The 12735-nt window shown below is 41.0% G+C and overlaps 2 protein-coding genes across 3 annotated transcripts; one reads left to right on the top strand and one right to left on the bottom strand.

Annotated features, from left to right (window-relative positions):
- The first annotated feature begins 612 nt into the window (after positions 1–612).
- On the top strand, positions 613–5060 carry eif3i (eukaryotic translation initiation factor 3, subunit I). Its single transcript, XM_067611485.1, has 11 exons — positions 613–761; positions 1782–1874; positions 1960–2047; positions 2188–2253; positions 2437–2586; positions 3000–3127; positions 3391–3501; positions 3807–3896; positions 4021–4094; positions 4258–4350; positions 4468–5060. The coding sequence occupies exons 1-11, from the start codon at positions 759–761 to the stop codon at positions 4547–4549; spliced, it is 978 nt and encodes a 325-aa protein (XP_067467586.1). The 5' UTR covers positions 613–758; the 3' UTR covers positions 4550–5060.
- Positions 5061–5823: 763 nt separating this feature from the next.
- LOC137197946 (probable histone deacetylase 1-B) lies at positions 5824–11930 on the bottom strand. Of its 2 annotated transcripts, XM_067611484.1 has the most exons (12): positions 11814–11927; positions 10633–10745; positions 10082–10199; positions 9914–9988; positions 9499–9637; positions 8732–8873; positions 8552–8644; positions 8294–8402; positions 7834–8214; positions 7534–7689; positions 7404–7449; positions 5824–6832 (listed from the first exon to the last, which is right to left on the bottom strand). In XM_067611484.1, the coding sequence occupies exons 1-12, from the start codon at positions 11860–11862 to the stop codon at positions 6805–6807; spliced, it is 1449 nt and encodes a 482-aa protein (XP_067467585.1). In that variant the 5' UTR covers positions 11863–11927; the 3' UTR covers positions 5824–6804. The 2 variants fall into 2 exon arrangements, with proteins under 2 accessions (XP_067467585.1, XP_067467584.1); XM_067611483.1 differs by having other exon boundaries at positions 7404–7689; positions 11814–11930.
- Positions 11931–12735: the final 805 nt, after the last annotated feature.

Below are 12735 nucleotides of genomic sequence, written 5' to 3'. Positions count from 1 at the left end.
TTATGCTCTCTGCTAAATCCACGTTTTTGTGGGTTTGAGAGAGTAAAAGTTCTCAAGGACATCTTGGTATCGGTGGATCCCACTAAGATTACTCATCTACACCATGGCTAGATGCTGGTGCTGCAACAACCTACATTGTGATTAATTACACTTTTCACATCAAAAAGGGCCATCAAAGTAAGATTTTAGTTATGGCACATCACACTTGAGTGACTGCAGGGGAAAAAAAAAACTAAGTAATGGGGATTTTGATTTTTAATGGGAATGAGTAAAATACTCCCTTGGTTACTCCCACTCTTATTAATCTTTTATTAATCATAGTGTGATGTATCATATGTGATTTTTGTATTATATATTTCATGTTTTCATAATTTTATAACTACATGGCTCCTTTTCTTGCCTTTTTTAGAGGGGTTTTACTCGTTTTAAACATTTAAACCATGCAGAAAACCCATCACAAATACCTTAATATATACAGTATATTTTATTCACAGTCACGAATAAAATCTCATAAACACCTTCATTTGATCGTTATTGGGAAATTTATTAAGTGGTTTTTAATGTGTGCAGTGGGCTGCAGTGCGTCAGAGGGGACATTAGAGGGCGCGCTCACGTCATCTTGCTGTGACACAGAAACTACGTCATCTTCCTCTTCCGCCGCGGCTCCGGCGCCTGAAACACGAGTGTTCATCTTTTCTCTCTGTACAAGCGACATTAGTGAATATACTGGACCGAGTGGCAACATCTAGCTGACAAAAATGGTTCGTATAGTCTTTGATAAAAGTTTGCTTCGAGTTATATCTTGACCAGAATAATGCTCTTTCTCTCTCAGAGACCGTTAGCTCCAGTTTAGCTAACGTTAGCTTAAATTAGCTAGCCTTAACATAACTGTTAGCTGCATGATGCAGGTGATGCAAGATGATTCACCGGTTCTTGACAGCTGATAGAGCTGCACCTGTGTACCTTGAAAGATTAATAAACATGCCTAATATTAATAGCTGGTTTGTCATCGCAGACCAAAAGTGAGTGACCTGCTCAAACACTACAGCTGTAGACATCAGTTATAGCTATCCTTATCTGTAGATGACATAAAGGCCTTTTCTAATCAGTTAAAAGACAGGTTCACAATTTTTCAAGTCTGTCTTAAACATCAGTCAGGTGTCCATATGAACAGTGAGAGAGGTTTTCCTTGCTGTAATCATTCCTCCTGTTCATACTGATTTAAAAGTGTCAGTATTGTTGCTATTTCAAATGTACTTTCACTGTAAGTGATGGAGGCCAAAATCCACAGTGTGTCCACACAGTCATTTTGTGCAAAATGCCTTTTAAAAGTTGATCTTAAGCTTGTATGAGGCTCGTATCAAGTGGATATCTGCCACATTTACAGTCTTTGTGTTTCCTCAAACAGTGTTTTCTTGTTGAGCTGCGGTGGAAGTATAGTAACAAAAAGAGGGACTTTGGCACTAAAAAGACTGTAACGTTGAAAGATATCTACTTGATTTGACTCATTGATGACTGAAGCTTCACATTAGCTTCAGATAAACTTGCATACATTTTTGCACAGGAGGATGGCTATGGATGTCCAGCAGCACTTACACTGAAAGTACATTATGAAGGGACCTTCTATGTATGAACAGGAGGAATGATTACAGCAAGAAAAACAAGAAAAACCTATTTCAATGTTCATTTGGACACCTGACTATTGTTTTAAGCTAGACTTGAAAGATTGTGAGCCCATCCTTTAAGACCGTCCAGATGCTGATATACGCCCTTTTCCACAGAAACCCATCCTGCTCCAGGGCCATGAGAGGTCCATCACTCAAATCAAGTACAACAGAGAAGGAGACTTGCTCTTCTCTGTAGCTAAAGACACGGTGAGTTGATAGTAATTCAGTTATGTACGGCTGTTATCAGTAGTGATTAGTATTAATGTTTCTGTCGTTGTATCTCCCACTGTAGGTAGCCAACGCGTGGTACTCAGTCAATGGTGAGAGGCTTGGTACCTACAACGGACACACAGGAGCTGTGTGGTGTGTTGACTGTGACTGTATCCTTTTTCAAGAAATACACTTGTTTTTCTTCTCTCAAACAAATAAAGCGATTTATCTTGCAGTATTGTGAAATAATGTCTGTAGTTGTGCTCGCTGAAGTGATACATTTTGGGTTCCTTAACATGTCCTGCCTCAGGGGACACAAAAAATGTATTGACAGGATCAGCAGACAACAGCTGTCGACTGTGGGACTGTGAGACAGGTAGGTAAAAAGAGTGATGTGTATTTGCGTTTTTCCCCATAGCAATGTTGCCATCTCCACACTTAGATTTGAGTGTCAGGAAGTCTTAATTTCCCCAGTGCAACAGTAGTTAGCACAGTGCTACATCTACTGTGTGCACCCGCAGCACTAACCCCTGTGTCTCTGCCCCGCTGTGCTGCTCAGGTAAACAGCTGGCCCTGCTCAACACCAACTCTGCTGTCAGAACATGCGGCTTTGACTTCAGCGGCAACATCATCATGTTCTCCACAGACAAGCAGATGGGTTACCAGTGCTTCCTGAACTTCTTCGACCTGAGGGACCCACAGCAAATCGGTACATACCACATCTTACCATGAGTTAAAGAAGGAGAGACTTGAGTTTATTTTCAGCTGTCAGTTGCATTAGTTAACCTGGAATTTGTTGACTGTTAAAAAGGCTGAGATAGACACCTTTTCCTCCCTGCTTGAGTTTGCAGCTATGTATAGTAATGTATATAAAATGTATGTTGAATCAAATGCTTTTTCTTTGTTGACAAATACTGAAATACTGCTCTAGACAACATGCTGTAGCTCACAGTAACATAGCAACAATGAGACTACACAGTTCCAGTATTAGGGATCGTTTTACTGTCATGGTCAGAATGTATTTACTTTATGACAGTCACACAGATGGAGACTCTATTGATCAGCAGAAATATGACTCCTGTCAGTGGTATAACGAGCAAATCTTTCCTTGGGTCTTTGCAGAGGACAACCAGCCCTACCTGTCGATACCTTGCAGTGACCACAAGATTACAAGCGCTGTGTGGGGGCCTCTGGGAGAGTTTGTCATTGCCGGCCATGAGAACGGAGAGATCAACCAGTTCAACGCCAAGGTGGGTCACACTGGGTGTTAAGATATTAAATAAACAAGTCTGATACTGATTATCAAGACTAAAATAATACATGAACTAGAACGGGGAAACATCTGCTTACTTTTCCAGCAAATATGTATAAATGTATTTCGGTGATGTAGGATATGATGTATTATTATTATATTATCATATTATGTGAAATTTCAAGCAAAAATACCCGGTAGGTTGAATTGAAGAGACAAGCGTTACTTTAATAATGTCGTTACTGTGTTATTTCTTGACAGTCTGGAGAGGTCCAGAAGAAGATAAAGGAACACAGCAGGCAGATCAATGACATCCAGACATCAGTGGATCTCACCATGGTGATCACTGCCTCAAAGGACAACACTGCCAAGGTAAAGACCCCTCTCTGTCTTCACCTGGTTCACTGTCTCCACCGCGCCCTCTCTGAGGCTGCAGTGCAAACAGAAGGTTTAGGTCATGAGATTGCTACTTCTGTTTGTTGCTTTTATACAACATGAGTAAAGCTTTGATGTTTATTGTGACACGTTTGTTTAAATGACCATTTTAGGCCATATCACCACTCCTCTGCTAAATCTATAGTCCATGTATTGATAGTCAGATTTTTATCTTGACTCGCCTGCTGTCTGATATCATACTTTGTTTCTGAGTGTTGAGTGTGTTCTGTGTTTCCTCTCAGCTGTTTGACTCCACTTCACTGGATCACATCAAGACCTTCAAGACAGAGAGACCCGTCAACTCTGCTGCCATCTCTCCAATTATGGATCATGTAAGAGAAGACTCACACAGTACTATATGTATCCTACTAAGACAGACATCTTTGTTTCATTTTTTCATCACCAACCGTTGACACTCATCTATGGTGTGTGTGTGTGTGTGTGTGTGTGATTCAGGTGGTGATGGGAGGTGGACAGGAGGCCATGGAGGTCACCACTACCTCCACCAGGATCGGCAAGTTTGAAGCCAGGTGAGGAAAATAAGGCTGTAGTTGATTACCAAGGACAAGAATGATAAAGTTGAAACAAATCGCTGTGCTTGATTGAGGTTTATACTATCAGGAACCAAATTCTATGTTAGCATCACTTGTGTAAGTGTTCAAGTGGTAAACCGCCTTTCTTTGCTACACTTAGGTTCTTCCATGCAGCCTATGAAGAGGAGTTTGGCAGGGTCAAAGGTCATTTCGGTCCCATCAACTGTGTGGCATTCCACCCTGATGGCAAGAGGTAAGATATGAATATTTATGGGAAAACACATCCCTAACAATGTGACGCAGTCTGGTCAAAAGTGCTTTGTGTGTTCTCGTTGTGCTAACAGTTTTCTGGTACTGTGGTTGTTTACAGTTACAGCAGTGGAGGAGAGGACGGATACGTAAGGATTCACTACTTTGACCCACAGTACTTTGACTTTGAGCTGGAGGCATAAACAGCCAGGCCTCTGGACCCCACAGCTTCAGCTAACATCGGACTCAGTCCAGTCAGGAAGGATTAACGGACTAGAGTCAATTTACAGTTGACTGACCACCTCGCCTCCTTTCCTTCATCTGAACTGATCTGAAGTGAGGGTACAAGTCACTTGTAGAAGTCTGCAGTCAGTGATTCAGTTTGGCTTGTGTACCTCTCACAGATCAGTTCAAATAAAGGAAAAGAGGTCAGAAAACCACTGACTGCATTTCAGTGGCAAGAGGGTTTGTGGTTTTTTAAAAAAAGAATTTTTGTAACATCACTTGGAAACTTTCTAGGTGGGATCATGAGCAACTAGGGTTCAATTTTTGTACTTTGGTTCTTCAAAGTTGTCATGACTGGACTTAATCCCACACTCCCTGATTCCCAGGTCTATTTAATCTGATTCCACAAAGAAGTAGGATTTGAGCTATTGATGCATTATCTGTTGTGAAACCATTCCACCAAAAGTCACCATAAAGTAACATATTCAAGTTCTGTCTGTGTGATTTATACAACTCTTACTCATTCAACAATAAATAATTCAGTCAGATAATATACACTGTTACTAAAATGCAAACTCTCACACTGTAATGCAGTCCAAAACAAAAGCTTGCAATAAATCCTACCTTTGTAATTAAAAGATTTATGTTCAGTTTTGAGATTATTTTTTAGGCCTCAATTTATGGTGATTAGTGATGTGCCCCAATCAAATTTTCATGCTGCGACTATCGTAGGTAAAAACATCAGTAAACAGTATTGTGTAATGAAATCCTTCTATTAGTGCTAAAATTTAGTTAAATGATTTCCCACCATGATCACCTGGGATTTTGTTCACTGAACAGGGAACTACAGTATATGTTGCAGCTTTGTTGGACAAGAAATAAAATCAAAAACAGTTTAAACTGTAAACAAGTTAGGTTGTTCAAAGTTTAACACTGAAATCACTTTAAATTCAGATTCTACACACATATTTTGAAAATGCATTATTTCCTGATGAAAATCAGTTGATTTCTGGAGAACAGGAACTCTGTAGTAGGTGTTATGTGCTGGCTGTTAACAGTTAAATTCATGTTCAAAAAGCAAAGAAATGAGTAAAGTACAGAACATAACTTATACTGGACTCATACAGACCAGTAGTGCTGACTGACCCTCAGCACACCTTCTCTACATCACTACTAACACACCAGCAGAGCTGAAGCTGTGGTCATATGACAAATAATGATAAATTGTACAAATGAACTTGAAACATAAAAATGTAGATCAGTTTTCTTTATTTTTTATAACAAAGTTATGATAATGCACATTTCACAAGGATAGAACTCCAAACAACAACATGTAGAGAGCCATTAACCAGCTCACTCCAGTTTCATGTATAATGGTACAAAATATCTAAAACAAGTCACTCGCTTCCCAACATGACCCTCTGAAGAGGTTCACATCCATTCACACTTCACATACAAACACTGCATGAAGAAAAAAAAAAAAAAAGGAAAAACACTGAGCAGATATTTATAGGAAGACGGGCTAAAAGGATCGACTGTGTATTCATGATTTAAAATAACTTACTGAGCAGAGAGAAAAATGGTGACTGCCTGGGCAAAGGGAGTATTATGTACATGCTGAAGGCGAGGTCATTCTAAACATGCATTCACTGAGAAATTAACACAGCACGCAAAACACCGGTTTGCCAGACGCTGGTTATTCTAACAGTATCATAAATAGATGTTCAAAAAAAACTAACAAAAGACTTTTTGCATGTGAACACTAGACTTAGAAGTCATCTACCTCTCTGCGGGTGTTTTAGTGTGATCCCCACACACACACACATGTTAAAAAAATGAAACACCGTGCTAGGAACAGTAATGCTCCGGGTGTTCTTCTTCACATGAAAGCAGACCTGGTTCACACAAGAGCTGAGGAGGATTTATGGCATTAGTTTTATACTACATGGAGCTCCAGGTGGGTGGGGTTTACACTGAGCGCACGCAAAGTCACGCTGAATCGATGACCAATTAACTTTGCTGTGGCTGTGTTAACTGTCTACTGACCCAACCACCTGGTTCTCCCTAGTGCTTGGAAACAAATGCAAATAATTCAATGTGAACCAGGTTTGCCAATAAGAACATTAATAAAACAGGAATACAAAAAAAGTCCTATCAATGCAGTAGGAGAATATAGGAATCAGTGGGGCTTGAGGACAACAGTACAACCATCGGTTTCTTCACTTGCCAGACTTCAAGTTGTCTTCACTTCTTCTTTTGGTCTGAAACACGAACAGTTCATGCGTTTAACCAACAGGATACAGCAGCTTTTGACCTTGAAGGTTTTACGGAAACCACAGTAATGCTATGACCATTTCTAAAACTGAAATTATATCCCCCCAAAAAACCCCAAAACAGTATAATACACTAATACTGCAGCAATAATAAGTATAGTTAGCATTTCATTTCCTCGACACAAAAGAAAAGGCAGGGCAAGAGTGTCAGGTCTGCTGGTCACGCATACAATTTACCACTAAGCTGACAAACGCCTCGTTTTCTACATTTCAGTTATGGCAGGTAAAACTAAATACTCCAATATTAGCTTTTCAGATGATATGAAATCAGTTCCCAAAACACTGTTACTTAGCCAAGTTTGCACAAAAGTGGATAAAACCTAGAATAATTTAACAGAATTCAAGCCTTCTGGAAGAGTTGCTCCAAATTACTGCCATAATTAATATCATTCACAAACCACTGAACATGATATGTGATAAGTCTGGTAAACCTTCAGCTTTTGGAGTTATTCAATTGTGCTAATTCCAGGTTCACAATTCAAATCTACGATCGTCTTACCCTGATGTGTCCATCTTCTCTTCCTCCTTCTCTTCCTCTTTCACTTCTAGGAAGCAAAGAAAACAAGTGATTATTAAAGTGTTTGTTCGTCTACAGCACAAGTCCTGATTAATCTTCTGAAGGGTCTCACCTTTCTTTTCCTCTCCTTCCTTCTCTTCCTCCTTCTTCACTCGTTTCGCCTTCTTGTGGTTGGCTGCGTTCCTGCGGCCTCCTCCCTGCCCCTCTGCCTCGTCCTCAGAGTCAGAAAACTCTTCCTCGCAGGCTATCCTCTTGTCGTGGGCCCGAACTGAAACACAAAAACACACCCGTCTCACTGGCTGTCTTTACGCAAACGTGATGTACGAGACTAACACTTAGTTCGTTAATATTCTTTTCACAGCGGACACAAACTAGTGTACGACTTCACGTTTAAACTTTAGATGTCTCTTACTAGAAACACGTTTGTCGGGGTCCTCCTCATCCTCGTCTCCGCTGTCCGGGTGGGGAGCGTCCTCGGGGATGGCCTGCATCTGGACGCCGGGGGCGTGAGGCAGCATGCGCAAGTTTTCAAACAGACGCTGCTTGATCTTCTCTAGGTACTCGTTGGTGTTCTGGTTGGTCATGTTGGACGGGCTGATGTGCAGCTTGAAGTCGGGCCCAAAGTACTCGAAGTAATCGTTGTAGGGCAGCTCGTTGGGGATGGAGCAGTCCAAGGCGACGGCGGTTTCGTAGGTCCAGCAACGGGCCACGTTACGAATGGTGTAGCCGCCGCCGCCCAGCATCAGCAGGGGGAGGTTGAAACTTTTGATGTACTCCACACACTTGGCATGGCCTAGAAGAGCGGAAGCACACGTTAAGTTCCTGAAAGCACTTTTTGAGTGTTGTCTTAGGAGTGTAAGGTGTGTTTATACCTTTGATGGTCAGGTTGAAGCAGCCCAGTCTGTCTCCTGAAAGGGAATCAGCTCCACACTGAAGCACCACAGCACTTGGCTGGTACATCTCCATGACTTTAGCCATGATCTAACACACACACACACACACACACACACACACACACACACACACACACACACACACACACACACACACACACACACACACACATTAGCAACCTGGTTCAGAGAGGGAATCTGATTACAGTGATTACATAGCACTTAATGAGAACTTACAGGTTTGAAGATGGCTTCGTATGACTCATCATCAATGCCGTCTCTAAGCGGGTAGTTGACTGCGTAGTACTTGCCCTTTCCAGCTCCGATGTCCTGCACACATTACACATATCATGAACGTCATGCTCACATGTGCATGAGATACACTGATGATTTTCACAAGGCAAACACACGACTGACCCTCAGGTCTCCAGTGCCAGGGAAGTACTCCCCGTACTTGTGGAAAGAGACAGTCATGACCCTGTCTGTGGTGTAGAAGGCCTCCTCCACGCCATCACCATGGTGAATGTCAATGTCTATGTATAGCACTCGTTGGTGGTACCTAGACAGGACAATTCAGTTAATGACATCTTAAGATAAAGTCATGTACAAATCATGAGCGCAAATTAATCAGCAGCTAGAACAGACAACAGCCTACAGATGATACATTCTTTACATCTGTGTATTAAAATGGATTTTTTTTTAAATATAAACTCATAAAAAATTTAGTGTTTCCATCTAAAAACAAATTAATGCCCATGTAAATCAAACAAGGGCTGCAACTAATTAAAAAAAATTAAAAAATTATATTCAGTTATAAAAATAGTTGCCAATTAAGTTCTGTCAATCAATTAGTCGACTAATCGATTAATGGTTGCAGCTCTGAATCAAACAAACCAAAAGCTCAGACAAATTTGTGTGTAAGTGTGTATTAATAAATAAGGAGTGAGCAAGACATTGCAATTATTGTCATATTTAAAAAGGCTTAAATACTGTAGAAAGGCAGCGATCTGCTCTTTGGCATGGAGAGAAGAAATCAGACTTTTTGTTTGTCACACATAAAGCTCTGTGGCAGGTGTCGATATAATCCAGCTAAACCATGTCTTAAATGCCAAATTCAATTTTGGGGTCCAAAAGAACTAAAAACCTGACAGATGGGTGGTTAAATACAAAGAGAAGAAGCTTACTTGAGCAGCTCGAGGATGGCGAGGACGATGTCATTGACGTAGCAGAAACCAGAAGCCTCAGACTTCTTGGCGTGGTGGAGTCCGCCGGCCCAGTTGATGGCGATGTCTGTCTGCTGCTTGTTCAGCTTCACTGCCCCGGCTAGAGGACAGGGTGAACAGTCAGTCTGATGGACTTTGGTGTGTTTATCCAATTGGGATTTACTGGTTTGTTTTTTTAACATTTATGAAGAAAACGCAGTGGAGATCCACTTTTAACCAAACCTAGACCTACACTGTCACACAAGGAAGATGTAGTAGTTTACCAGATTCAGACTTGTGCTCTATTCAGGAAACAGGCTCTGTACATTACGTTGTGTACTCTGTAAGACGACAGCGCATCATAAGGATTGTGGGAAGTGTGGTTGAAGAAACGTACCTACGGAGCCTCCTGTTGAGAGCTGGCAGAACTCAAACAGACCATCAAACACTGGACAGTCCTCTCCGACGTTGACTGGGAGAAAAAGCAGAAGACAGAAAGTTTTAACATAACTGGCCGGTAAGAATATCTCAGTATTGTCTATTGGAAGAAAACCAGGACACTCACATCTCTGCATCTGTTTGCTGTACTCAGACATGTTGTCCGGTCGGATGGACCTCAGGAACTTAATATAGTCGTCGCTGTGGTATTTCGTCATCTCTTCGCCGCTGGCTTTGTGTGGTCTCTGGAAACAGACAGAAAGGTAATGAGGAACAAGGCGAGAGAGCACTTCCCCATTTGTCAACCTTTGGATTTATGTCCCGCACATGCAAAGATGTAGCCTGAAATTAACAGTATGTTAGATTAATATGACTGTAAAGCCACTGTACCAAACAGAAAGACATCACATGCAGTCAGTACTGAATTGTTAAAGATGAATATGTGTACCATTACAGCCCAAATCACAAAGAAAGAATGCCCCCATGCCCCCTGCCCATTACTTGTCAATAAGGTGGCTGTTCGTTAAGTTACTAAGCACACTGATTATGATCCAGCGGGTTGGCTCAGGACATTTCTAGCTTTAAAGATTAAAGTGAACTTTTCTCAGCTGACGTTATCTTGAGGAAGTATAGTGACACATGTCGTGTTGGAGTTGTGCGTCGAGTGGTATGACTCACATAGATCTCCATTTTCCTGTATAGTCCATAGTTCAGGAGGAGGTTGTGTGTCATGCGGATCCTGTGGGGTTTCATAGGATGGCCCTGGCCATAATAGTAGTTCCCCACATCACCTGCAATAAAAAAATAAAAAGATTATGCATATCACAAAATATGCATGAAAACAAGTCGGCCCAGTTCAGTTTGGCTCTGCTGTGTGATGAGAACTTAATGCCAAACTCCATTCAAAAATATACCCTGCCCATGAGCAAATGATATGTGCTTTTTAGTGCATGAAATGAAGCAATTTTATTAATTATTTGGGACTAGTCTTGAATTTTGCCACATTTGAATCCACCAAGCATATTATAAGGCAAATGTAAGAACAGATTCGCTTGTAAGTCCCACTATCTTCTGCAGCAGAATACACTGTGGATGCTGATGTGACCTGATACCAAAACTGAGATAAATACTTGGAGACAGTCGGTTTGTCTGGACAGTAGCGTTAATAATTCATACAAATCCATGTGCTTCATTGCCAAAATATTTGCCGACAGACGAGGCAGCAGTAAGACATTGAGATTTTTCAGTAGGGTGGCTTCAGTTTGTTTGTACAGATAACAAAAATGTAAAATGAGCATGAATAAAGTAAAGCTAAATTGTTCAACTAGTTATTCCTACACACAGAGTTACAGATGTAGCAGTTACTGAAAGGTACTTCTGTATAACAGAAGAAAAAAGTGATATATAACGCTTATCCACCAGTGTACACGCGTAGTTTTTGCTAAATAATCAAAGTCGCAGTCGGTGCATCAGTGCTGACTTCTCGGAAGTTGTTAGCAAGTTAATGGGAACATAGATGTGATTAGCGCCGGCTCGCTTACCGGCTGCTTAATAATCCCAGAATGAACTAATTATCTTACGCGCACAATTCACAACCTAATAACGTGTAACAATACATTGGGGGAAATGGTCTGGTTGTTTAATAACTTGCAACAGCGATGAATATACCGCCTGCTGTTACCGCTATAGGCTAACGGCTAGCTACGCAAACCAATTGTGAATGCTAACGTTAGCTCGGCTAGCTTTCTCGTACAGCACACATTTTAAAGGATATACATGCGAAATTTCACAGACATCTACGCGCCTTCAAGGCCTCGTCAATCGTTTGAGAGACTCGTGTGCAGAAGTGAGATATTTACCGTCATAGTAATAGCAAACTTTTTTCTTTGTTCCATGAGACAGCGCCATTTTACACCAATTACCCCTCAGCCCACCGGTTCTGCTCTTGCACTGAACTCGTACTGAGCTCTGGTCGACCAATCACAGATGCTTACCCGCCCGCCTGGGAGGCGCCCGTATTACAAACCGAACAGCGCCGCGACTGAAGCTACTGTATGGCTCAGTGGTCCCCAATGTTATGGCCTTTCCCTTTACAATAAACCAAAGTCTACCTGGGACTCTGTGTCACATGTCGCATTGTTTGGCAATTAAGTTACCGATTATTGTTTTGATTCATCGGCTAATCGTTTTGTCCATAAAATGTCAGAAAATAGTGAAAAAGATTCGTTAAAGTACCCCGCAATCCAGGGTTACATTTTCAAATGTTTAGTTTTGTCTGACTAAAACAGTCCAAAACCCAAAGATATTCAGTTTATCATCATGTCCCACGAAGAAAAGCAATACATCATCACATCTGAGAAACTGAAAGCAGCTTATTTTTTAATTTTTGCTTAAAAATGATAACAATTATTTAATTATCAAAATAGTTGCTCTATTAATCTTCTGTTGATCGACAGATCGATTGACTAACCTTGCAACTCTAGAAAGAGAACTTATTTTGTTTAATTTACTTTAAGAGATTTGAGGAGGTAAAACACAGTAATCCACAAGAAATACAGCCAAAAAAACAATTTGGTGTGCCCAAAATGTTTTTTTTTTTTTTTATCCTATCCTGTCCTATCATCTTGCAACCCCTTTGATTAATCCAGCAATCCCTTGTGAGGGCCCCGACCCCCAGGTTGGGAACCACTGGTCTAGACAGACTACTCTGCACAGCAAGTGTTTTTATGTTCAATTCAGCGATGTAGAGGTGAGTAAAATAGCTTTGGGTAATTTATTATC

Source organism: Thunnus thynnus, chromosome 15, assembly GCF_963924715.1.
Source record: "Thunnus thynnus chromosome 15, fThuThy2.1, whole genome shotgun sequence".
NCBI lineage: Eukaryota > Metazoa > Chordata > Actinopteri > Scombriformes > Scombridae > Thunnus > Thunnus thynnus.
This window is presented reverse-complemented; position numbering and strand designations above follow the sequence as displayed.